The sequence below is a fragment of the Crotalus tigris genome, unplaced genomic scaffold (assembly GCF_016545835.1).
Source record: "Crotalus tigris isolate CLP2741 ecotype Arizona unplaced genomic scaffold, ASM1654583v1 scf7180000017740.3459589, whole genome shotgun sequence".
Taxonomy (NCBI): Eukaryota; Metazoa; Chordata; class Lepidosauria; order Squamata; family Viperidae; genus Crotalus; species Crotalus tigris.
The window spans coordinates 523,373-548,937 of record NW_024096607.1 but is presented as its reverse complement, the minus strand read 5'-3'; the positions used below and the strand labels follow the sequence as shown (position 1 = coordinate 548,937).

The 25,565-nt window shown below is 41.0% G+C and overlaps 1 protein-coding gene across 8 annotated transcripts in view; it reads left to right on the top strand.

Annotated features, from left to right (window-relative positions):
* CTPS2 (CTP synthase 2) overlaps positions 1-25,565 on the top strand; it is a 220,187-nt gene that overhangs the window by 121,101 nt on the left and 73,521 nt on the right. For all 8 annotated transcript variants that reach the window (XM_039339887.1, XM_039339883.1, XM_039339886.1 and 5 more), the window contains one exon: positions 15,773-15,869. In XM_039339887.1, coding sequence (XP_039195821.1) covers positions 15,773-15,869 — 97 coding nt within the window. The remainder of the gene's footprint in view (positions 1-15,772; positions 15,870-25,565) is intronic.

Below are 25,565 nucleotides of genomic sequence, written 5' to 3'. Positions count from 1 at the left end.
GGTGGCTCAGCGAAAGGAGGAGGTGGGGCCCAATTCCCCATGGACAGTCACAGATGGACTCCTCCATTATTGGGATCAGCTGTATGTTCCTGGAGGCCCGCTCAGGGGACTCAGCCAGTGTCACGACAATCCAGCGGCGGGGCATTTTGGCCTGTTCAAGACCATGAACTTGGTCTCCCGTACCTTCTGGTGGCCCCAAATCCGACACGATGTTCAGACCTACGTCTCATCTTGTATTTCATGTAGGCAGGAATCCTGGTCTGTTCGTCTTGCTTGTGACTACTCTTCTGTTTGCATCGTGTTTCCTGTGGACTATTTCCTTCATTTGACTTGAGTATTGCTGTTTGTGTTTTGGACTATTTGATAGGTTTGTCACCCATATTAAAAAGGGTTTGTTTTGTTTTAAAGTCTCCAGCCTATTTTAGCAAAAGGGGTTTGGTCCTTGTGCCTTTAACAAGGATGGCAATAGGCTGGGATAGAACACCCAGATGGTGATGAACTGCAACTCCCAGCATTCCCCACTCTTCCACAGTGCTTTTTGGGGCTGCTGGGGATGGTAGTTCAGTAAGGTCTGGAGACACACACAGATGCCCTAGCAGGGAAAATTGGCCGGGTAATTGCTGCAGCTTTACTTGGAGACATTCTGCAGCTCCTGAAAATCACTTTAACCAACTTTCCCTGGTTCAGCAAAGGCAACAAGTAATAAACAAGCAACAGGTACCGGTAATAAAATAGCCCAAATTATCCTTTCCAGCGCAGATGAAAAGAACCTGGGAAAGGGAAATCACATCTGCCTTTGACCAACGGGAGGAGAAGCGGTAGGAAAAGCGCGGCATTTCGGCCTGGGCACAAGCCTTGCCCGCAGGCGCTGCCAAGGATGCACAAGTAGCTCCGCACAATTGCCCAGGGAGGGGAGAGGCTTTAGTGGAGGTGGAGAACCTGGCGGAGAACCAAGCGGTGGCACCTCCGGGGCCTCGGAAGCTGCACGGAGGATCCACGCGCCTCGGAGCCGCTGGCCACCCTCTCACGCCCGCCAACATGGAGCCCCCATCCTCATCCCGGCACCTCTTGCCCTCTCCCAGCTGCCCCTGGGACCTGCCCACCCCTCCAGCCTCCTGAGTGCCATCGCAGCGGTGGGGTCGCAGGAGCTCCTTTCCACGCTACACAGCCCTTCACTGCCACGACCCTTCCCCGATTTGTTGCACGTGAGAGGGGTGTGGCCGGAGCACCAGCTCCTGCTCGGAAGGCGCCGCTTCTCCCCTCCCAGCCCGGCCGGTTAGCCTCTGATGCACACGCAGGAATCGCTGCTGCCTCGCCCTCTTGCCCGCCGCCTGGCCGCTTCCAAAGCCTGGAGCCAGGCGAGCTGGGAAGGAGCCGCTCCTGCTTGCCAGCCTCAGGGCTGAGGCGGGCGCCAGAGGGCCGAGGTGGCCTCCGACGGTGAGGGAGGCGGGCTGGGCAGCGCAGGGGAGGCTCCAGCGCAGCGCGGAGGGCGGCCAGGGGCAGAGCGAGGCCGGGCTACCAGGAGGCGTGGGGACCGGCTCGGCGCCTCAGCTCAGCCGGAAGCGGTGGAGCAGCCCAGTGTCAGCGCCAGAAGCGGCCCAGACCTGGCTTGGCTCGGTCCAGCTGCCCACGCAGTTGAGCTTGCCGGGGGCGGCGTCGGGGGCGCACGCAATGGCGCTGCAGTGGCAGGAGAAAGCGCTGTCAGAGAAGGGCGCCCTGGAGGTGGAGGAGCTGGCGGAGGAGGGAGAGGAGGGTGACGGCGGCCGGATAGAGGAGCGGTGTCTCGGTTCCTAAGACCATCGGAAATAAGTGTTTTCTGATGGTTTTAGGCGACCCCTGTGAAAGCGTTGTTCGACCCCCAAAAGGGTTGCGACCCACAGGTTGAGAACCGCTGTGTTAGACCATCTTGTAATTGCTTTTTATCCTACCATTTTGAGAAATAATTATTAGCCCATTGTCAGCCAGAGATTATTCACAGCTAGCCCCAATTCTCATCTAACACTTTAATCAATTGGCTTGTGATTGCATCCGTGAACATTTGGCATATTATGGAACTAGAGCCATGATCTTAATCAATATAATTTAGCAGAAATTTGAATGGCATTTTGTAGTATTTCTTGTAGTATTTCTTAGCCATACTGAGAAATTGACACTAGCAAAAATTTCTCTAGTTATCAGTAATGACCAACACAATAACTTGGTAGCATATGAAGCAGGTAATTTGAAGTATAGAAGACTGCAGAGTTAAGTACTGTTGTGAAATGATTTGGTATTTGACTGCAAATGTCTGTTTTAAGTGATAGGAAACCTATAAATGTTCATACATAGCCAAATAATTTTGAAAATAGGTTAGTGACTTTACATCAAAATTTGTACTATTTTATAAGACTCAAAGTGCTGCTATGAGTTTTAAAAGCTAACAGACTATACGGTAAATGACGAAGTGGTTCTGAGTTAGTTGCAGCAATAAACAGTTGCTGTATCTCTTGAAACCATTTTGCACAAGAATGTCAAATCTCTAGCACTGAGAAAGTCCCCTACCATTAGGAAAAAGAAAATTTCTTTTTAAGTTCACAAAAGTTTAAGTACAATTAACCTGGAAGGTAATCACTGTCAAGGATATTGGCAATTTTAAATCTGATTAAGTGAGTTAACATATTTGAAGAGATTGCTACATGGTAAGTTGTAGAAAACCTAGGTCCAGACCAAAATATATTTTCAGCTGGAGAGAAACAATGTGACACAGTTGAGCAAATGAAGATTTAAAACTTAATATTTATATTAAGTTTTAATATATTTAAATATTTAAGCGAAGCACAGATTTGAATAGTTTCCTACTTTGTCCTTAAATTATGAAGTTGGTAAAGATGTTTCGTTGTTATCACAAGAAAACAGTGAAACTTAATAAACATGATATATCCCTTACCAGTTGATCACTGAGGTTTCCAGCAATCACTATATGCACCCATGGATAAGAATATTGCAGGACTTTTATGTAGATTTCAAGTTTAATCCTGCTTTTCTAGGAACCCTGCTATTGCCTCCCATGTTATCCAAATTAAGAAAAAGCAAAAGGGCATGGGTGGCCATTAAAAGCCATGACATTGAATAAATGATGCCAATTACCATGGGGGGCACCCGGCCCAGCCCTTGAAATCCTGGGGTGCTGGGATCTGTCGGCCTGGCCCGCCCCCGAAAGACCATCTGTCTTTGCCCGCGGCTGCTGCAGCTGCAACAGGGTAGGCAGCCGTGTGGTCACCCAATGCATCCAGCAGGCCGGAACACGTGCCTCCCACTTACATCTCTGTCTCCGCCTGGTGCTTGGAAATACCTGTGATGCATGGGCTGCAGAATCCTGGCTGCCTCTTGGGGACAGGGGCTCCCCACCCTTCCTGTTTGCCAGGTCCCGGTAAACAGGAAGGGCAGGGAGCCCCCATCCCCAAGAGACAGCTGGGACTCGCAGCCCGTGTAGCGCAGGTATATCCAAGCACCACGACTGCCAGGCCAGCCCTCCAAGCAGAGGCAGAGACGCCAGGCAGGAGGCAGGCGATCTAGCCTGCCAGATGCACAGACAACCGTGCGGCTGCTTCCCCTGTTCCAGCCACAGTAGCCGTGGGCAAAGACAGATGGTCTTTTGGGGATGTGGGGCCGGGCCACAATGTCTTGGCACCCTGGGAGCTCAAGGATAAGGAGGAGGAATGAAAGGGAGAATGCTTGGAAAATTGAAAATAGGTGTTGTACCTCCTCAAGATGCTTCTTCAAGGTCACCCAGCTGGAAGAAGGAGGGAGCCGCACACCAAATTGTGTTTGATCTGATCATTATGAAAAGATCTTGCATGGACTTGATTGGTTACACTGGGGTGGGCAATGAGAGACAGTTAAGGGGGGGAGTACAACTTAGGGATTTTGGCGCGTGATTCTCAGTTCTGACTATGCAATGCTACAATACACTTGATCTCTAATAAAACTATAACTTTCTCAACAAATGGAGCCAAGGATCGTTTTTATTTAGAGGTTCAAGTTGTAGGCAATCTGACAGCATAGTTACTTCATTGATATCTGTTGAAGCTCATTTCATAACCTTTGTTAAGTTTTGGGATTAGATTGTAAAATGATGCATCTGCAACTCACATCTTCCACAGACAATGATATGAATTCCTCCTGCTCTCCTTAAGTATACTCAGCTTTATGTCAACACCATCCTTAAACAAACATTGTTAAATCTTAGTTATCATTAAGTCCTTGTTATCATTAAGGTATGTGTTCAGTCAGGTTTAAAAAACTAAGGTAGAAGGAAAGCTATCATGTAAGGAGGGCTAAATCAAGAAAGTGCCCAGTCTTTCATCTTGCTGCCAATCTTGGAAGCATAGTTGAATTACAGGAAGCATTGTATGCATTTCATTTCTTTTTCTTTTTAAATTGTTTTTATTTTTTAAAACAACAAAACATAAAACACATAAACACGCAGTATATACTCCTTTTTTTAACAGCAATTTCTTAACGGCAATCTTCTATTATTTACATTTCCCCCCCTTATTCTTCTTTAGATATATTTGTCCTTGTTGTCCCGTTGTTTCTTGTTTACATTTTCCTTCCTTCATACTATACCTCATACTAAAAATAATACATATTATTATTACTATACATTATTATACACACATTTTCCACTTTTGACCTTTCCACATTTATTCTCCTTTATTATTTCTAGTCTCCAACCAATCATATCACTTATTCCATATTAGATAGTACTCTGTATCTTCCTTTTCTTTTATCTCTTTTGTTAATTTGTCCATCTCCATTTCGTATCTTGCAAGAGTTTTAATTTAATCCTGGGTTTTTTCCTTCGCTATATAAATTTAGTGACCAATTTATTTAATTCTTGAAAGAATGTTTTCCCTAGTTTTACTGGAATAACTTGGAACAGAAATAATATTTTTGGCAATATATTCATTTTGACCGTAGCGGTCCTCCCTAAAAATGAAATTTGTAGATTTTCCCAATTTTCTAAATCTTTTTTTATCTGGTGTAATATCATAATTATTACATAATTATTATCATAATTATCCTCCTTAATTGAGGAACACTTCGCTGTAAGCCAGATCCCTAAATATTTTATTTTCTTGGTTACACTTATCTTTGTTTTATCTTCCAGTTCACTTTCCTATGCCTTTGTAAGATTTTTGGTTATTAATTTGGATTTATTCTTATTGATCTTAAGTCCGGCTGCCTCACTGAATTCTTCTGTTTTTTGAATCAATTTAAGGCCGGTTTCTAATGGATCTTCCAAAATGAATACCAAATCATCAGTGAAGGCTTGGACCTTATGTTCTTAATTTTTAAGCTCTTTATTTCTTGGTCCTCTCTGATTTTTGTCAGAAGTATTTCTAATGATAAAATAAACAGAAGAGGGGAAAATGGGCATCCTTGTCTTACTCCTTTGGTTATATCAGTTTTTTCTGTCATTTCATCATTTATAATTACCCTAGCTGTTTGTTTAGTATATATTTTCTCAACCATCTTTCCAAATTTTGTCCCAAAATCTGTATAGTGCAATTGTGTTATAATAAACTTCCAATTCAGATTATCAAATGCCTTCTGGGCATCAAGAAAAACCAGTATAGCTTGCCTTTCAGAATGGGCTTCATAAAATTCTAAAGTGTTCATTATTATCCTCATATTATTTTTTATCTGTCGTCCTGGTAGAAATCCATTTTGATCTGAGTGGGTGTAGTTATTCAAAAATTTTTTAATCCTTTCTGCTATTATTGTTGCAAATGTCTTATAATCTGTATTCAGTAAAGAAATCGGCCTATAATTTTGAATTTGTTGCAGGTCTGAGTCTTCCTTAGGGATGATTGTGATGATTGCTTCAGTCCAAGTTGTTGGTATCTTCGCCTCCTCCAGCACCTCATTATAAATCTCCAACATTATCCATTGTAGTGACTCTTGTGTATTTTTATAAAACTCAACTCTATCTGGGCCTGGTGATTTATTGTTTTTTTGTTTTTTCAATTCTGTTTCTAGTTCTATTGCGGTTATTGGTCTATTCAACATTTCCTTTTGTTCTTCGGTGATTTTGCTCATTTTTGCTGCCTCTATATATTGTTTGACTTTATCATCTGCTATATCTTCCTGATGGTATAGAAAAGAAATTTTGTATTATATTATTTTTTTCTTCCTGTCTATATTGTACTGTTCCACTTTCATTTTGTAGTTGATATATTGTTCTTTTGTCTTTTTCTTTTTTTAATTTATAGGCCAACCTTCGACCAGTTTTCTTCGCATTTTCAAAGTAATTTTGTTTTGCCATCCTAATTTTCTGTGTCATTTCTTTTTGTGTTGTCAAGTTGATCTTATATTTTATAATAGTCCATTTTTCTTTTATCTTTTTGTTTTGTGGATCCTTCTGTAGGTCACCTTCTATTTTTTTAAGTTCTTGTAATTTTCCTTGTTGAAGTCTCCTATCTTTATTTTTCTTAGAATTGAATGCAATGTATCCCACAAATTTTGTGTTGATGTTTCTTCCTTTTTATTTATCGGAAAAAATAATGTTAACTCCTTTTCTAGCATCTTTATATGTTGTTTATCTTTACACAGTCTTTGATTCATTGACCATCTTTTTCTCTGTTTCTGGCCTTTACATTTTATTATTATTGGGTTATGATCCACCCAATCATTAAGTCCTATTTCAATTTCCTCTATCCCATTTTGTCCTTCTGTTGTTGCCCAGGCCATATCGATCCTAGACCAAGATTGATGCGGATACGAATAGAACATGTATTGTTTATCTGACCTGTGTGTCTCTCTTCATATATCCTGAAAGTTGAGTTCTGTTACCATGTCAAAGAACGATTTTGGTAATATATTTTTCTTCTTTTTCTTCTTCTTTTTTTTTTGAGACTTATATACCACTTTAAGTGCAAGCACTCTCTAAGCGGTGTACACCAGTAAGCAATGTATATATATATTTACATTGCCCCCAACAATCTGGATCCTCATTTTACCTATCCCGGAAGGATGGAAGGCTGAGTCAACCTTGAGCCGGTGAGATTTGAACCGCTGACCTGCTGAACACAGTCAGCTAAAGTGGCCTGCAGTACTGCACTCTAACTGCTGCGCCACCTCGGCTCATACTACTACTCTTTTTACTACTCTTATAATCTTTCTTAACATCACTATTGCATTTAAATCCCCAATCATACAAATACTTTCATAATCGAGATCCACTAGTTTCTTATGTACCTTTTTAAAAAATTCATGTTGATTATTATTTGGTGCATATGCTGCCGTTAATAAGATTTGTTTTTGATATAATTCTATTTCCGACATTAAAATTCTCCCTTCTTCATCCGAATATATTAATTTTGATTTTATTTTTTATTTTTTTTCAGTTTCAAGTTTTTTTATTAATTTTACAATATTACATTTACATATTTGAAAAGTAGCGTGGCAGCTGAGCACAGTAATTCCGTTACATTTGAATATTATCAGTACAAATCTCAAATTATTACAACAAACTAATTCCCTCTCTTTCCCCCGTGATATCTACTGTCATGTTCAAACCAATACAGTTCTTATTCTATTAATCAAACAAAAAATACCTTTCTAATATTCATCAATAATCTTCAGTCTATACATATCTTAATTAATTTGACATTCCACCTTTTAGACAATAACCTAGTAAGTTTTTCTTAACTTTAATTTGCCATTGATATTTAAGTTTAACGTTTAATCTTTATCATTTCTAGGTTTTAAATGATCCCAATTTCTAAGTCTCCTATCTCACATTTGCAGCTAATAATTTTTTTTCTTTTCTTCCTTTCACTTCCTTCCTTTCTTCCTTTCCAGAAAGAGAAAAAAAAATAAAAATAAACCACATTTATACCACAAACCCATATACAAATTTAATTATTAGTACTTATACTTTTAAGTTTTACTTAACCTTTGTCTCAACTCATAACAATATCTTAAATTCAAATCTTAATTATTTGTAGACATTCAGATTACATTTAATATTTAATTTTTCCAAATTTTAATTAAACACAATTCCTTTATCCCAATTACTCATACATTCTAATATTTAAAACACACACCTTATATATAACTTCTACCATCTATCTTACCCATCTAATGACAATATAATATTCTTATTTTAACATATTTCTAGATTTTATATGACCAAATTTTTTTATCTCAAATCGTTACAATGTCTTGTGTTCAGAATACAGTACACATTTTATCTATTTAGATATATTCTATTTTAGATCTCATATATAGATCAGAACCCCAATCTTTTTCAATCTTATTCTAGCTTTTTTCCTCTGCCAGGTCATTTTTCATTTTTTTGCCTTTAAATCATCAAAAAAAATCTCCTTGTATTGTTGTGGCTATTGTTTGATGTTGATAAGAACGTCCAGTTGATGTTTTCTTAAGAGGACTTGATTTAGCCGGTAGTCTCTTTATTTTTCCAGTTCGATGCAGTTGTCCCGAAGTATTTATCTTCTTTTTCATCTGTTTTTCTTATTTATCTTCAAATTCCTTCTGGTTTATAAGAAATGCCCTTTCCTTGTTCTCTATTATCAATTTCTTTTTTGTGTTTTCTATTGTCTGTATTTGTTGAGTATCTAAGTCTTCTGTCATAACCTTTGGTTGTTTCACTTTCTTGATTTTATTTTTTTCTTTGACATATATAGCAATTCCTCCTTTCTTGTTTTGTGCTAATGTTGTGTATAGTGTTCCTAATTTTACATTCTCTAGTAGTTTTCTGTAATCCTTTTTTATATGAACTTCCTGAAGACATATCACATCTGCATCCAATTTCCTTAATTTGTTAAATGTTTATACTCTTTTTCTTAGTATATTTAAACCATTAATATTTACAGAAAAGAGCTTAATTGCGTCTCCCATTTTTTACTTGATCTATTTTTTTTGCTTCTTGTCTCTATTACCCTTCCTTTTGCTCTTTCTCTTTCTAACCTTTCTCTTTCTTGTATCTTTTGTGTTTCTCTTTCTCGTTCAACTTTCTCTAATAGATCTTCGACCTGACTTTTACTCTCCAGCTCTTCCCTACTTTATTGTTTTTCTCCCTGCGTAAAGTGACGTTCATAAAAGTCCTGCGCTTACTTGAGTGTATCTATCTTATATTTTTTCCTGCCATGTTAGAAGTATGCCTTCAGGTATTGATCATCGAAATATAACTTTATCTTTAGTTAATTGGATCCTTAGAAATTGGTATTCTCGTCTCTGATTTTGTATTCTACGTGGTATTTGTTTTAATACAAGTATTTCTTTACCCTTATATGTTATCAGTTTGTCTCTCATTTTTTATATATATTTCATCACTTATTGATCTTCTAGTAAACCTTATATGTACCTCTCTCTCCAATCTATGCCTTCGTGCATAATTTGTATATACTCTATATATTTCATCTATGTCTCTTCTTGTTTCCAGTTTGTCCTTTCCTAATAACTCCGCCAATATCTCCATCTTCTCTCCCAAATCTTCTTCCTTTTCCTCTGCGATATTTTGAAATCTTAGAAAGAACGAAGCTTTTTCCATTTCCAAAAAGGCAATAGATTCAGTCAACTCCCTCTTTACTTGCTCAGATTTCTGTTCCACCCTTTCCATTTTGCTATCAAGTTGCTCCATTTTGGTTTCGACTTTTTGAATTCTTTGTTCGTTTTCCATCATTGTTTGTTGTATACTCCCTATCTTATCATTCATGTTTTTAATTTCATCACTCATTTCTCCAATATCATTCTTGATTTCTTTGTGATGCATTTTCATTTCTTTATGATTGTTTGCTATTGCCTCTTGGGTCCTCATCATTGTTTCTTGAATTGTTTGTAGTGTTATCTGCATGCTCTGTGGGTTCATTGCCAATTCTGCTTTTTCTTTTTCTTTCCCCAACATGGTCACTATCATTCTTTGACCTGTAGGAGAGGCCATTATAGGTGCAGGATTTGTAGCTATTTTTTTGCCTACTTTAGTTGTTGTTGCAGTACTTGTCATTTTTATTACTTGAATAATATTTTTCCATGTTTGCATATACCAATTTATGGCAAGTTATTTTTGTTAATCAAGTTGGTTTTCAATCTATACAGTCTAAGCTTAAATATGTAAATATATATATAATATAGATAGTAATATATATATATATAATATTTCTAATTATGTATCAATATATATGACTATATATGTCTATAATACCTTTATATAATGTTATTCTTAGGGTTAGCGTTAAAAATAAGATTACAAATAGAGTTATACCTTTCCTTACCCCACTATTATATAGTATAATTTATTACTCTTAACACTTCTTATCTATATTTCTATAACACTACACACAATACAAATACATATGCTATTCTCTAAGTATTATCACTACTCTTAATTTCATTCACTATCACTCTTATTTGAATAATCATCTTTCTCTATATTTCTTTACTATGCTATAATTACTTTCTTGCTTCTATTTAATTCAATTACTCAATTATGCTTATTTCTATTCGTTAATACAATTCATTTGCTTCATTCCTTTTAATACATTGCCTGACACCCCTTTTCTACTTGTCGCTTAGTCACTGCTTGTATACATGTGCAACAATATCGCATCAGCCTTTTTTCTCCCTGTCTCAATTTAATATATCCACCGATACACCAAATGTCACCTCTTATTTCTTCTTCTATGTATCTAATATTTCCAAAACGTCCATTTGTCACTTTACCCAGATATATGTCAGTTAAAGTCCAAACTTCAATGCTATTTGCTCTTCAAAAATAAGTTCCACTAAGTAGTATTAAATTTCTCCGTTGTCTCACTTCACCTTTTAATCCTTATGTTAATTTTTTCAAAGTCTCTTAATCACCCTTTGTTACCTCCAGCCATCCTTTCTCCACTCCTTTCTCTAGTTTCAATCTCTACTTCTTGCAGCTCTTAAATTCTGGTCTTTCACGTTTTATAAACTTTACTGTGGGCTCTCTGCTTCTTCTCGCTGCTCTCGTTCTGCTATATTGCTCCCTACTCCGCTCTATTCCATTTCAGTTGCCGCTGTATCTCTCTCCTTATCGCTTTGCTTTTTCCGTGCCTTCTCTCCACCAAATATTCCTTACTCAGGGGTTTTCCTCGTCTCCCATACGAAACTGTCAGTTCTACTTTTTGCTTCCCTCTCAGACTGCCGCCATCGCTCCAGGCCAGTCTTGGAGACCGGCTTCTTCTCCGCCAATTTTAAAAGTGCTGCTCCTGTCTGCTCGGGTGTTTGCTTTCCACCCGGCTTCTCTGAAGCTTCCTCTTTAATTTACCAATCTCTCCGGGATCGGTAAAGCCCTTGCCGGGCTCTTAGCGAAGATTTTTCGGGATTTAGGAACAAACGTCTGTTCCTTCACCCGCTCCACGATGACGTCACAGCCGGAAGTCCCGTGTTTCATTTCTTGGTCATTTAAAATTGGTTCATGTTAGGCTTGTTTCACAATGCCTTAACTTAATGGGATTCTCCTGTAGATAATTTAATCAAGATAATGTCCTAATCCAGAGATAGGCAATCCAAAACACTCAAAGAGCCACTTGGACCCGTTTCCCACCGAAAACAACACTGGGAGCCGCAAAACCCTTTTGATATCTAAAATGAAGATAACACTGCATATATCCTTTTTTACCTTTATTATAGGTGTGTGTGTGTGTGTGTGTGTGTGTGTGTGTGTGTGTGTGTGTACATACATATACACACACAGGTAAAAAATGATATATGCAGTGTTATCTTCATTTTAGATGTCAAAAGGGTTTCTCTCTCTCTCTTTCTCCCTCCCTTTCTCTCTTATCTGCCCTTGGTCTGCCAGTCCTCTTCCCCCACTCTCTCTCTCTCTCTCTCTCTCTCTCTCTCTCTCTCTCTCTCTCTCTTTCTCTCCCCCCTCTCTCCCTTTCTCCTACCTGCTGCTCACCTGGCAAGCTGGCTTCAAGCTGTTCTCCAACAAGCTCAGGGGTAGGCAACCTCGGCTCTTTTATGACTCATAGACTTCAACTCCCAGAATTCCTGAGTCAGCATAGCTGGGCTAGCTAGCTCTCTCCTGCCCTTCCTGCTTCCTGTAGAGACACAGCAAAGGGAGGAGGTCCGCCCAATAAGCTTTTCAGCTCCTCAGAGAACACTGTGGGTGCACTCTCTTTTACACACACACACACACACACAAACACAAACACAAACACACACACAGAGAGAGAGAGAGAAACAGGGAAGCGCAATTGCCTCTCTCTGTCTCTGTTTCTCTCTGCAAATGGCAGAGAAGGCTGGGAGCCACAGGGGAAGGCTCAAAGAGCTGCATGCGGCTCCAGAGCTGCAGGTTGCCAACCTGTGTCCTAATCTATGCACATTTTCAAGAAAGCTTTATATAGTAATCACCATGCTTTTCAAGCAGATTGTTTTGAAGATATGGAGGGAAAAGGGACTCTGTAATTCAGATCTAGAGAGGCCTTCTAGTAATCATCCAAGGATATATGCAGTGTTATCTTCATTTTAGATATCAAAAGGGTTTTGTAGCTCCCAGTGTTTTGTTTTTGGTGGGAAACGGGTCCAAGTGGCTCTGAGTGTTTTGGTTGCCTACCCCTGACCTATACCATCTCAGGTGATTGTCTAGTCTATTCTTAAAAATCTCCAGTGATGGACCGCCCATGATTTCTGGGGGTAAGCTGTTTCACTGGTTGATTGTCCTCACTGTCAGGAAGTTTCTCCTTCATTCCAGGTTGCTTCTCTCCTTGATCAGTTTCTAATCATTGTTTCTTGTCCTTTGTTCTGGTGCTCTGGTGAACAATCGACCCCCTCTGCCTCAGCCCCTCAGATACTGGAATACTGCTATCATGTCTCCCCTATTTCTTCTTTTCTTTAGACTATCCAAACCCAAGTCTTGCAGCTGTTCTTCATATGTTTTAGGCTCCAGGCCTTTGATCATCTTAGTTGGTCTTCTCTGAATTTTTTCTAAGCTCTCAACATCTTTTTTGTGATATGATGACCAAAACTGGCTGCAGTATTTCAGGTGTGGTCTTACTAGGGCTTTGTAAATCGGTACTAGTACTTCGCATGATCTTGATTCTATGCCTTTGTTTATACAACCCAGGATTGTGTTAGCTTTTTTGGTTGCTGCTGCACACTGCTGGCTCATAGTCAAGTGATCGTCCACTAGGACTCTAAGGTCCCTCTCACAATTACTGTTTTTAAGCCAGGTCTCGCCCAATCTGTATTTGTGCTTTTGATTTTTCCTGCCTAAGTGTAAGACTTTTAGATTAAGACTTTCTTTCAGTTACAAATATCAACCAGGTTAAAGTCCATCCTAGTTCCAGTTAACCTGTTAAGTCACTCCTTCCAGTTTGTCTTCACGGAGTAAAATCTTTTTCTTCTCTGGAAAGTTTATCAAGTAGTTATAAGGATTTCTGAACCTTGTTAATGTCCTTAAAGAAAAAGTCCCAAATTTGTCCTTTTAAAAGTTGTGGATTTTCTTGAAGCTTTCTTTCAATTGTATTGAAAAATTTATATTTAAACCATTATAATAAGTGTTGATGTCAGGTTTATATTCTAAAATTGCAGTTGACTCTTCTGCATTTTCAGCTGCTTGTGAAGATGCTTTGGTAGTTTGGTAAGTTTTTACACATGTTTGCATCTCTAAAGTAGTTTGAAATTTTTTTTATCATCCTTGGAGCACAACTGATCTTCAAACTGATGAATTTTATTCAAATTTTTTTCAAATACATACTCCTCCATCTTGACTCCCACTTTGGTCAAAGAGTAGCTTTTTTGTAAGTCTTTTATAAATTGCTAGCTTTCAGGAATCATAAAAATCAGAAAGTTTTAGCTATCCACAGCAAGGCAGACCAAGCTACAAATTACTACAAATAATAAACTAAAACCACAATTTTCTGCCTTTATGTTTCTTTGTCAGCTTTTTTTTTTTTTTTTTTGCTCCATACTTCCTTATTTTGGCTTGCCTTAGCAGCCTTCTTCCTTGTTGTTTAACGTTGAAGAAATCCCCCAAATGGCACAGGTCTTCAAAAAGGAATAGCAGACTGTGACTAAAAGGAGCTTCTTTTAACTTAATAAAGATTAATAGTCCTTAAAGGTGATTAACAAATGAAAGGCATAACTTACTTTCTGTTTAAAAAGTAAATTTTAAAGCGGTTGCTTCTTCAACAGCAAACAGATTGAAGTCCCTCCCCCCCCCAGCTTTTGGCATACATTTGCTTCGAAGTGCAGCTCCTGAAGTTACTGGCAGACCTCAGCTGTATCAGAGGATCTTGAGGGGTAATTCTAAGACTTTCCCTAGCCAAGGAGAGGCATATAAATTGAAAGAATGCCAGTTCCTTCCATTAGAAGTTGAAGAGCTACAGTCCAGGGAAAAACCCTTCAGGAATCCCTCCGTGGGCATGCATTCAGTTGGTCATCTTCACCGGAAGTTAGCATTTTAACTATTTTAAAATGCTTTAAGTAGTTATTGATTGGAATGTATAATTGTACTTTTATTTTATGTTTAGATTGTACTGTAATCATTTATACGTTTATTATATTTAAGCTATTCTGAAAATCCTGATTGACCGTTGAGTAGGTTAAGAATAAATTTTAGGAAGAAAAAATACATGATCATTCTAGATGACAGATGTCAACTACTTCCAAGTTCTTTTCACCAACTTCCCTGCCCTAAGCTGGTATCTTTCAGAAAGAATAAATACTGCATTCTTTCTTATTATTAGCCATCAGTCAGATTTAGCAGGAATCTGATTATATCATAACCAGTCTGTGAACTTGTAAAGCATAAGGATATGTAACTATCCAAATTGGTTCCTACAAAATGTGGCCATAACTTAGTTTGTTTATTTGTAATCCATCAAGTGTCTATGTATGTGTGTGCATATGCCTTCATGTTGACTCCAGGCAATTGCCTGGACTGGTCCTTGCAGTTTTCTTGGTAAGATTTTTGGAAGTGGTTTACCATTGCCTTCAAGTCATAAAAAGGGAAGTTTTTTAAGCTAAAAGTGAACAGAAGAAGTTATGATTCAGTTGATTCAGTGTAATGTTTGTATCAAACCGGTGGAGCCAAGAATATAACTGTCACATGTTAGATAGATATGAAGAACAAAAGTTAGTGTTCAGAATTTTAAAAAAAAAACTTTTCTGTTCTCTAAATGAATCTAGAAAATTACAGAAATTTAAGGTGTGATGGTAGCAGCTATTTATGTGTGGACTATCTTTTCACATATTATTTGAAAGCATTCAGTCACATCATTAATGCAGTGAATCCACTCTAGTTATTTTTATATGAACTGTGTACTCTGCATTTAAATCCAAAGAACTTTACCACTGTAATCCAAACTTTACTTTGTTGTTTAGTGTCTTTTAGCTTAGAATTAAAACAATCAGGTCTTCTGAAATATTAGCCACCTGGAGTCATATATTTGAGATGGGAGGCTATGTAAATCAAATAAATAAATAAAATACAACATGGATAATATTTCATGTTTTACTGCTGCTTTGAAACAAATCTTACTCCAGTATGAATATGAATAAATATAGTTTCTATATATTAAATATTAGGACTGATTTCTACAACTCCTCTAGGAATATGTTTATCATTTTGATTTCAGTGATAAATAAGTTGCTGGTGGAGCCTGGCTTTATTATATGCAGTATTTTAGTAGAAATTGAAATAGATTTATAGGCACATATTTAATTTTTTATGTGTTTGGTTTGTCCAAAGTATAAATTGTACAAAAAATGTTTTTCTTTCTTTCTTAAGGTCATTGATATGCCTGAACATAATCCTGGTGACATGGGAGGAACAATGAGACTAGGGAAAAGAAAAACTATCTTTAAGACAAAAGACTCTTTGTTAAGTAAGTCATGGCATCTTTGGTTAGTTCTTTTGCTTTTGTGTTCAGACCATATAACAGTATCTTGTTCAAATATATATACTATTTTAAGAGTAACATTAATTAGATTTAATATCTTGTCTTTGTCTTAAATCCTAATTATAACTCTTGTTAAGCTTCTGCTTTCAGAAATCATTAGAAAACCTTAGGAGATATCGCAGGATGAAGTTGTCCTTCATATTAGGATTCTGAAGGATGTAATTACTACCTATTTCTGGTACCGTCTTCAAAAGATTAGATGTGAGTCTGTGTTAGAAGCAGAATCTTGATCATTATCATAATTCAAGGAGCAAAACAAAATGAAGCATTTCTCTCACTTCTTGATTTTATTTATTTAACTTGCAAGAGGCAGCAGGAGCAAGGTGCTTCTTTTCTGACATATAATTGATCAGGGACAAACATCCCTCCTATCCAAAAGCAGGATGCTGAAAGAAAGGGATCAATGGCATGAGAAGAATTGGGTTCATGATTAAGCAAAGCCAAAATTGATTTCCTGCAACAGAGTTTAAACATCTCTGCTTGGAGTCTATAACCATGTGGGAGTTGTTTTGGACAACAGTCACTCATTTTCAACTCTTCCTTTCAGGAACGGCTGTTGGGAAGTTGGTAGAGAGGCATCAGTTTGAAATTGTTCTGCTTCTTCCTAAGTGGGTGGTTTCATTCAGTGTTGTCAGGCAGAGGGTAAATACTTTGAGCTTTCCTATTTTGGCTGACTCAGTTTTGACCCTTCCCCATTCTTTTTAAAATTTACATTAACCCATTGAGAAGGACCTTTGTCAGTTGGTGATGAGGTATCATCAGAGTGCTAAATATGTAATTATACAGATTGTCCTCAACTTAAGACCACAATTGGGCCTGGAATTTTGGTCACTAAGCAATTTTGTTGTAAAGTGAGATGTCACATGTATTCCTAGTGACAGCAATTCCAGTAATCCAAATTGTTAACCAAATTGTATTGATCATTAGCTAAAGATCCATTCTACCCCAAGACATTTCAGACTTGGTCCCTCCCAGCCCCGAGCCTCAGGAAGATGAATGACTCCCTCCAACTTCCCCCATCTATCTATTTCCTCACCCATCTTTGCCCATTGAGCCACCTGGTACCCTGCCTTGTAGAGTGGCAAGCTATCCTAGAACCATATGTCCACTCCCAGTCGCCTTCACTACCTTGCATTCCATAAATTCCCCTTGCTTTTTAGGGAATGGGAATCATAGCTCCTCATTTTGTGATAGAAAATGCAGTTTTATTCTATAGAAATTCTGTTTTATTCTAAAGAAATTGTAGCAGAAGATTATTATATAACCATACAGATTGGTAGCAGAGGATGGATACATAGTCATAGAGATCAAATGAAGTGTACAGTGCACAATCATCATGGGCCTTGGTGCTTAAAGGTTTTTAACTGTCTTTTTAACTGTCACAGGAAACTCTCCTCAAACCATAGATTATAACCATAAATGTAAACACTGCCATCAACTGGCTGAATAATTCTGTAGTTGTTGCAATGCAAAATACATTCTCCAGCATGATGAGTGTAGAATCTACCAGTGGGTAATCTCAGCCTTCCTGCTCAGATGAGACTAAGTCAGAACTTTAGCCACACCTCCTTCTGGGAGTGTCTTCCCAGTTATTGACTTAGTCTCAGCTCAGTAGGATGCAATTTAGATTGGCTCCTCAGTTAGTCTAAGTTAATTTCTTTTTGGATAAGATTGTAATGTAATTGACTTTTCTTTAGCATTGTAACTCTTCTAAATTGATTCCAAATTGTTTGTTAGTTTAGATTGGCTTTTACGATTAATAAAAAAAGACCTCATAGCTGTGGATTAGGCCTCTCAGGCTTTAACAAGCCTCGTAGGCTCTGGACGAGCCGAAATCAGGCCGTTTTCAAGCGGCTTCAGCTCCGTTCCAGCTGATCGGCGCAAAACAGCCAGTTTAAGATTTCAAGGAGGAGCTCGGCAAGGCCGGACGGCCCCGTTTCAACTGCTTTCGACGCCATGAGGCCCCATTGGAACAGGAAGCATTCTCGGATCGCAGCGGAGGCTGCGCATCTTAACCGCAAGTTTATTAAGGGATATCAGGGAAAGAGAGCTCCTGGACTTCAGGCTAAGGGTTCCCTCAGCTTTCTGGCCACAGGGGTGGTTGTTAAAAATCTTCCGGTTGCTTTTTCCTCGACGCGGACGCCATATTGGGGTGTGTAAACTGGCGCGGACACCATTTTGACCTCATGTAAGGGTGTGGCAACCATTTTGAGGGAACCTCGTGTACTTTAAGAGCACGACTGGGCCTGTCCCTGATTAATCCTTGCCTGCCTATGGCAGGCTTCTGCCGGAGGGGCAGAACTCAGAGCATTCTCAGAGCTCAATTTCATTTTATTTTCAGTGAGATATCAGTTAAAGAAGGGGCTGCCACCGCCATTTTGGCAACTTCCTGTTTGGTTAAAATTTCTATTGCAACTCTAATTAGAGGCCTTCTGAGATCAACTCTGAGAGGGGGGATTTATATTAGAATCCACCTGTTCTAATTAGTTTGTGGCGCTGTGTTACAAGGCCTAGACAGGCAGTTTTAGATTGCTGTTGTTTCAGAGCACAGGGTCTCCCTCTCTGACAACCAGATCTGCATGTTGATTTCCCCCCATTCCTGGACATCTCCTACCCGGAATATCCAGGGTGCAATGGCAGACAGTGCATCGCCCCAGGCATCTCAGGGCTCTGATGTTCCCCCCGGACAAAGAAAATGCAGATCCTCTGATTTGGATGCGGGGGGAAAGAAAAAGGCCAAGACAAAGGCCTCATCCTCAAAAGAGCCCTCCAAAGCAGCCGAGCAAGAGGCCTTGAGGAGACATCAGGCATTGGAGAGGGAGTTCTCCAGAGCTCAGAAGCTTTTGTCCAGTGAAGCAGAAGTGGTTCCCCCGTTCCACTGGACCATTCCCCATTTGAGCCTCCATATGCGCCTTCACATGATGCCCCTAGGGCATGGTCTCCTCAGGGGGAAACTGAACAGGTTGGTCCCCCTCTCTCCTCTTCCTTTGCAACACATCAAGGCCCTGAGGCCACATATACTCCCACTGCAGCTGGTGTTCGTCCTCCTGACCAATATGACATATGGTCAGGGCAGTTTCAGACATTTATGCAGCAGGCATTCACACAATTCATGGCTTCCTCTATGGGTTAAAGACATTCTCATGTACCGCCTCCTCCAACCATGCCTCAACCTCACATTGTGCATGCCCCACTTACCGGTTCAGGTATTTCTGAGACATCCTCTCAATTAGGTGAGGAGTGGTCTGTAGATCTGGAGGCAACTGACATGCCTATGTTAGAGGATGAGGACGCAGGGCCGGAACCGGCACTAACATTAGGACTTTTTGATCCTTCCCTATTCAGATCCTTACTTATGAAGGCATGTACCACTGCCAATCTCACCCCTGAACAGGAAGCTAAACCTTATACCTCCAATGTGGAGGAATCCAACCCCTTGTTTTCTGAACACGTGGTGGAGGAGAAGCAGATCCCTTGTCCAAAGGTTTTTCGCACCACGGTGGAGAAACAGTGATCTTCATTGGCCACTCTCCCTTCTCCAAGTTCCACAGAAAAGAAACTGTTCAAAGTTTCTTCTTCTTTTGCTTCCCTCTTGGAGGCCGGCTATGGACACCCCACTAACCTCTTTATTCTCCACTTCCACTATTCCAGGGGACATGGCAGAGGCCTTGAAGGTGAAGGACAAGAGATTTGAGTTCTCTCTCCGTAGAGCCCACCAGGCATCAGCATGGGCAATTAAGGTGGCGACTTCATCGTCTTTTTTCGCCAGAGCGTCCATCATGTGGCTCCGCGAACTTCAGAACCTTGTCCCGCCCAACCAGGTGCGAGTGCACCAAACGTTAGGGAAGTTGGTTGCTGCGTCTGAATATGTGGCAGACACCTCCCTCCACTCAGCAAGGTACTCCGCCAGATCCATTGCAGCCACAGTTTCCTCCCGCAGGCTTCTATGGCTGAAACAGTGGCGGACCGACTTGAAGTCTAAATGGCGCCTCTCGACAGCCGCATACAGCGGAACATACCTATTCGGTCCAGTGCTCGAACTGTACCTCATAGAGGGGAAGGATAAGCGCAAAATTCTGGCACACCCCTCTAAGAGGTCAGATAGGCGCCCTCAGCAGGACTTCCGCAGACAGCCCTTTTGTCTGCCCAGTACCTGGGAGTGGAGACAGCCCTTTCGGCCTGGGCAGTCCTGGGATTGGCCCAGAGGCTCTAGATCCTTTTCCCTTAGACAGGATTGCCAGCAGGACCGCCAAAACCCGGGGGCCAAGGGCCAATTCCAATCCAAGCGCCCATTCATAGGATCAGGGGGACGTCCTTACAGGCGGTCCAAGTGACGCCAAGGAGGTCTCTCCCATAGGTGGTCGCTTGTCTCTGTTCATTGACATTTGGGAGGTTACCACCACCGATTCCTGGGTGAGAGATACTATACGACATGGTCTTGCCCTGGAGTTCTTTTCCATGCCTCCAGACCGCTTCATACCATGCCCCACTTCAAGAAACACAACCAAGGCAGAATTGGTAGCCATGGCCATTTCCCATCTGTTAGAAATAAGAGCCATAGAGCCGGTACCACGGGAACAGAGAGGGCAGGGGTTCTACTCCATTCTGTTCGTGGTACCAAAAGCCTCGGGGGAATGGAGAGTGATACTAGATTTAAAAGTCTGAATTACTTCTTGACCTACAAGAGGTTCAAGATGCAGACCCTCAAGTCCATTCTAGCCAGCATCAGGAAAGGGGATTCCTCTATTCCATAGATCTGACAGAGGTGTACCTACACATTCCGATCCTCCCAGACCATCGCAAATTCCTCCGTTTCTGTTATGTGCACCGGCATTACCAGTACAGGGTTCTCCCATTTGGGCTTTCTTCCACCTCACGGGTATTCACAAAGATTCTAGCAGTCCTGGCAGCCCACCTCAGGCTGGTCCTGGTGCGCGCCCAGTGTTACCTGGACGATATACTGATCCAATCCAGGTCTTTCAGGTCGGCTCAATTGGACCTGGAACTCATGGTCAATACTCTTCAGGATCACGGGTTTTCTGTGAACCTCAAGAAGAGTCACATGATTCCAACAAATTGCCTCCTTCACCTAGATGCGATAATAGATTGCATAGATAATCTCTGCAGAGTTTACCTTTCTCAGGAGCGATGGATCAACATCCGATCGCTTGTCCACAGGATCCGACGGGAAAAGGTGGTTCCTCTGGTCCAGCTGTCTCAGCTGCTGGGAAAGATGGTCTCCTGTATGGGGATGGTCCCATGGGCCAGGTTACATTCCAGAGACCTTCACTGGTTTCTCCTTCCGTTCCAGAAGCGGAACGAGAGCTCTTCCACAAGGCGGGTGAGGGTTCCACATCACACACTGTCATCTCTCCTGTGGTAGACTTCATCTGCCATGACCAAGAGATCCCTTTTCAAGGAACCATCCAGACTCACTCTGACCACAGATGCCAGTCTGTTCTGTTGGGGTGCCCACCTTCAAACCCATATGACACTGGGTCAATGGTCCCCTTTGGACCTAACCCACAATATAAATTGGCTCGAACTGCGAATCATTCACTTGGCACTCTTTCAGTTCTCCGCCCTGGTGTCAGGACGACACATCTTGGTTCTGATGGACAATGTAGCAGCCAAGGCACACGTCAACAGGGAGGGAGGAACCCGATCATGGTCTCTCATGCTAGAGGCCCTGAGTCTGGATCTGTGGGCAGAGTCCAATCTCAACTCCCTCAGAGCAGAACATATATCGGGGGAGGCAAACCGGCAAGCAGATTCCCTGAGCAGGGTTACAATCGACCACTTGGAGTGGCGCCTGGATCCGACCATATTCAGGGAACTCTCGGGGAGATTTGGCTGTCCACAAGTGGATCTCGTTGCCTCCCCGTTAAACTCCCAACTGCCCAGATACTTCACCAGGTTTCCGTCCCGGGGTGCGGAGGGGACAGATGCTCTCCGCAGCGAATGGCCCAAGGGACTTCTCTACGCTTTCCCCCCCTTCCTTTGATATCAGCAACCATCCGCAAACTGCTTCTGGAGCAGGCGGAGATCATATTAGTTGTTTCACACTGGCCAAGGTGACCGTGGTTTGCCAACCTTGTGGACCTGTCGGTTTCACCGCCATGGAGGATTCCTCCAGATCGCATCTCCCTCAGTCAAGGGAATCTTGACCAGATCCCCAGTGGCTCCAGTTAGCTGCATGGCACTTGAGCGGGAGAGTTTAGCCAGACAATCCTATTCGTCTGGGGTGATCTCAACGATACAAGCATCTAGACGCCCTTCGACTAATAGGATCTACGATGCTACTTGGAAGAACTTCTGCATGTGGTGCATTAAAAAGCATCTCAAACCGTTGTCGGTCACTATTCCTAACATCCTGGATTTTTTTTGGAAGGTCTGAATAAAGGATTATCAACTAGCACTATCCGCAGGCAGATAGCGGCCTTATCAAGAGTCCTCATCTGTGAGAACATGGTTCCATTGTCGCAACACCCGGCGATGAGTGTTTTTCTAAAAGGGGTCGTTGGCTCTAAGCCACCTACGATACATAGCTACCCCTCGTGGGATTTGCCAAAGGTGCTGCACGCCCTTATTTCCCCTCCGTTTGAACCCATGCACTCTTGTTCGCTTCAATTCCTATCATTGAAGGTTGCCTTTTTGGTAGCCGTCACGTCGGCCAGACGAATTTCAGAGCTGGCGGCACTATCAGTCAGGAGCGATTTATGTACCTTTTTCGAGGATAGGGTGGTCCTCCGACTGGACCCTTCATTTATCCCGAAGATAAATACCTGGTTCCATAGGTCACAGGACCTGGTCCTTCCGGATTTTTGCCCCAACCCGTCGCACCACTTGGAGAGACAGTGGCATAAACTAGATGTGCGCAGAACCCTACGCTATTATGTCAAACGGACTTTGGACTTTTGTAAGTCTGAGGCTCTGTTTGTGACCTTCTAACCCTCTTCCATGGGTTGAAAGGTTTCATCTTCGACTACTGGAAGGTGGATTAGGGCATGTATTGCTAGAGCCTATATTTCATAGTCTCTCCCAGTGCCCGCACCCATCACGGCGCATTCCATGCACAGTGCAGCCACATCGGCTGCATGGTATACTCAGGCATCGGTTGAGGAGATATGCAGGGCTGCAACCTGGTCCTCTCCCTCTTCATTTATTAGATGCTACAAACTAGATAAGTTTGCAGAGGTTGAGGCTGCATTCGGTAGAAGGGTGTTGCAACAGGTTGTCTCCTCTCAGGGGACACAAGCCTAGACCTATCTCCCACCCGTAGGGACATGAGCGGCTTTGGTATGTCCCACTGGTGGATTCTACACTCATCATGCTGGAGAAGGGGCGTTGTCTTACCTGAATGTCTTTTCTCAGCATGATGATGTAGAATCCACACCCACATTTAAAGTCGGTCTAGGCAGGTGTCATATTAGTGGAGCCATTGCATCAGACTTCGTCATTGGTGCTTCGCCTCGTCAATAACTGAGAAGACACTCCCAGAGGGAGGCGTGGCTAAAGTTCTGACTTAGTCTCATTTGAGCAGGAAGGCTGAGATTACCCACTGGTGGATTCTACATCATCATGCTGAGAAAAGGCGTTCAGGTAAGACAACGCCCCTTCTAACATGTATTCCAACACCCCCCCTCAACAACTACTTCTTATAATAGTCTCATTTCTGATCTTAGTTCTGCTTCCTGTTTCTTATGATTCTTCTTGTTCTTTTTCTTCCTCTTCTTGCTGTCCTGGCTGTCCATAGAGCTGCTGCTACAGCTTCAGCCTTGTCTCTCCAAACAGTTGACACTGCAGCTGCTGTGGCTCTGATTCTGGCTCCAACTGATCTGGGGGACCAGGCCAGCAGCTGCAGTCTCTTTTGGTTTCTCCTTCCTGTCTCTGGGTTTTAATGCTTTGCAAGCAACATAGGACAGGTATCTGGCTGGGATACCTTTATTGTTTCTGGTTATCTCCTGATTGAAACCTCATGTGGCCTGGTTTCTTCTTTTATTCCACTTGGATAGCCTTTCCCAGTTAATTTCTTTATTATATCAGGACTTCTATGTTCAAGTTGTCTGATTGCAGTTCAGCTGATACAGTTTATTTGTAATTTTAGCCTTTGCAAGTAGGATATCCCCTATTGTGATGATACAACTGTCCCCTTTAAAGATCACTACAGTGCCTTGTTTTGTGAGCTTCTTCACTGACAAAAGATTAGTTTCAAGAGCAGAGACATACATTTTTCAAAAATATTTTTCTGGCGACACTGTGAGAAATAGGACAGTAAACAAAACTCCTATTCCTTCTAATTCTATTATTTATCCACTAGTTGTGGTGATTTTTTTTTCTGTTTTACTCTGGTCAAGGTGAGTAAAACAATTTCTGCCATTTGTCATGTGACTCATAGCTCCTGAATCAACTCTGAATGCTTTCAAAGAAGAGATGCAACTTTTGGATTGAAAAATATATTAATTATCTGAGGCAAAATCAGTTTCTTCCTTCACATTTTTGGCCTTTTGTAGTTTTTGCATTCTAACTTTCCATATTCTGCAATCTGCTTTTAAATGACTCCTTTTCTTGCACACAAAGCATTCATGTGTTTCTTGCTTCATGTAACTGTTTTTATTCCTATTTTTCATCTTTGAAAAAGACACTGTGACAGAAGCACCATCACTATTAATGCTTTCTGTTTTACACTTATACTCATCCATAAGCTTTCCCTTAACATATTCCAGAGTTAGCTCATTATCTGGACGTGCATCAAGTGCAGTGACAAGCATTTCATAACCTTCTGGTAAACCACTCATCTGAAGGATGTTCTGGCCTAACTTCATTTATACATTTCAACATACCTGATGAGCTGTCTGCTAAAATGAAGTAAGGCTATTGCATGCACTTGAAAGAAAACTTGGATGCCTGTAATTGTGGAGTCTGTCTGGCAAGATCAAAGAATGTTTCTTCATAGAGAATATGCACATGTAACACTTGTATCAATTCTAGATGGTTAGAGGACTGATAACAGTAACAAAGAGTTAGACATCCTGCATATCTCAGTTAGACGTTAGGAATAGAGATGGCCTGGAGCAAATAGAATGTGTATTAGATGAGGCGCCTTATCTCGCCTTCCGATTAGTGAAAATGTATAAAGGTTTCTTAAGTCTATTGTTCGATGTTCTTTGGCATTTTCTAGCCAGGACTCCTTTTCTTGGAGCGCTTGAACTAAAGGAAACAAAACCTGCACCTCATGTTTGATGTTCTTCATCAGCTTGAATTACCCTGTTCTGTGTTGAATATATTTCTTCTCTAATCTGGACTTATACTGGGTTTATACCGGGTTCATCTCTGAGTTTATCTCTGGTTTATCTCTGGGTTTATACGCCCTCACACTGGACCCATAACCTGTTAAGAAAATTCTGTTTTATTCTATAAAAATTGTAGCAGAGGATTAATATATAGCCATACAGATTGGTAGCAGAGGATGGTTACATAGCTATACAGATCAAATGAAGTGTACATTGTATAGTCACCATGGGCCTTGCTGCTTAACAATTTCTCAACTGTCACATGAAACTCTCCTCAAAACAAAAGGAACAATAGAGTATAACAATAGATGCAAAGTAAACACTGGCA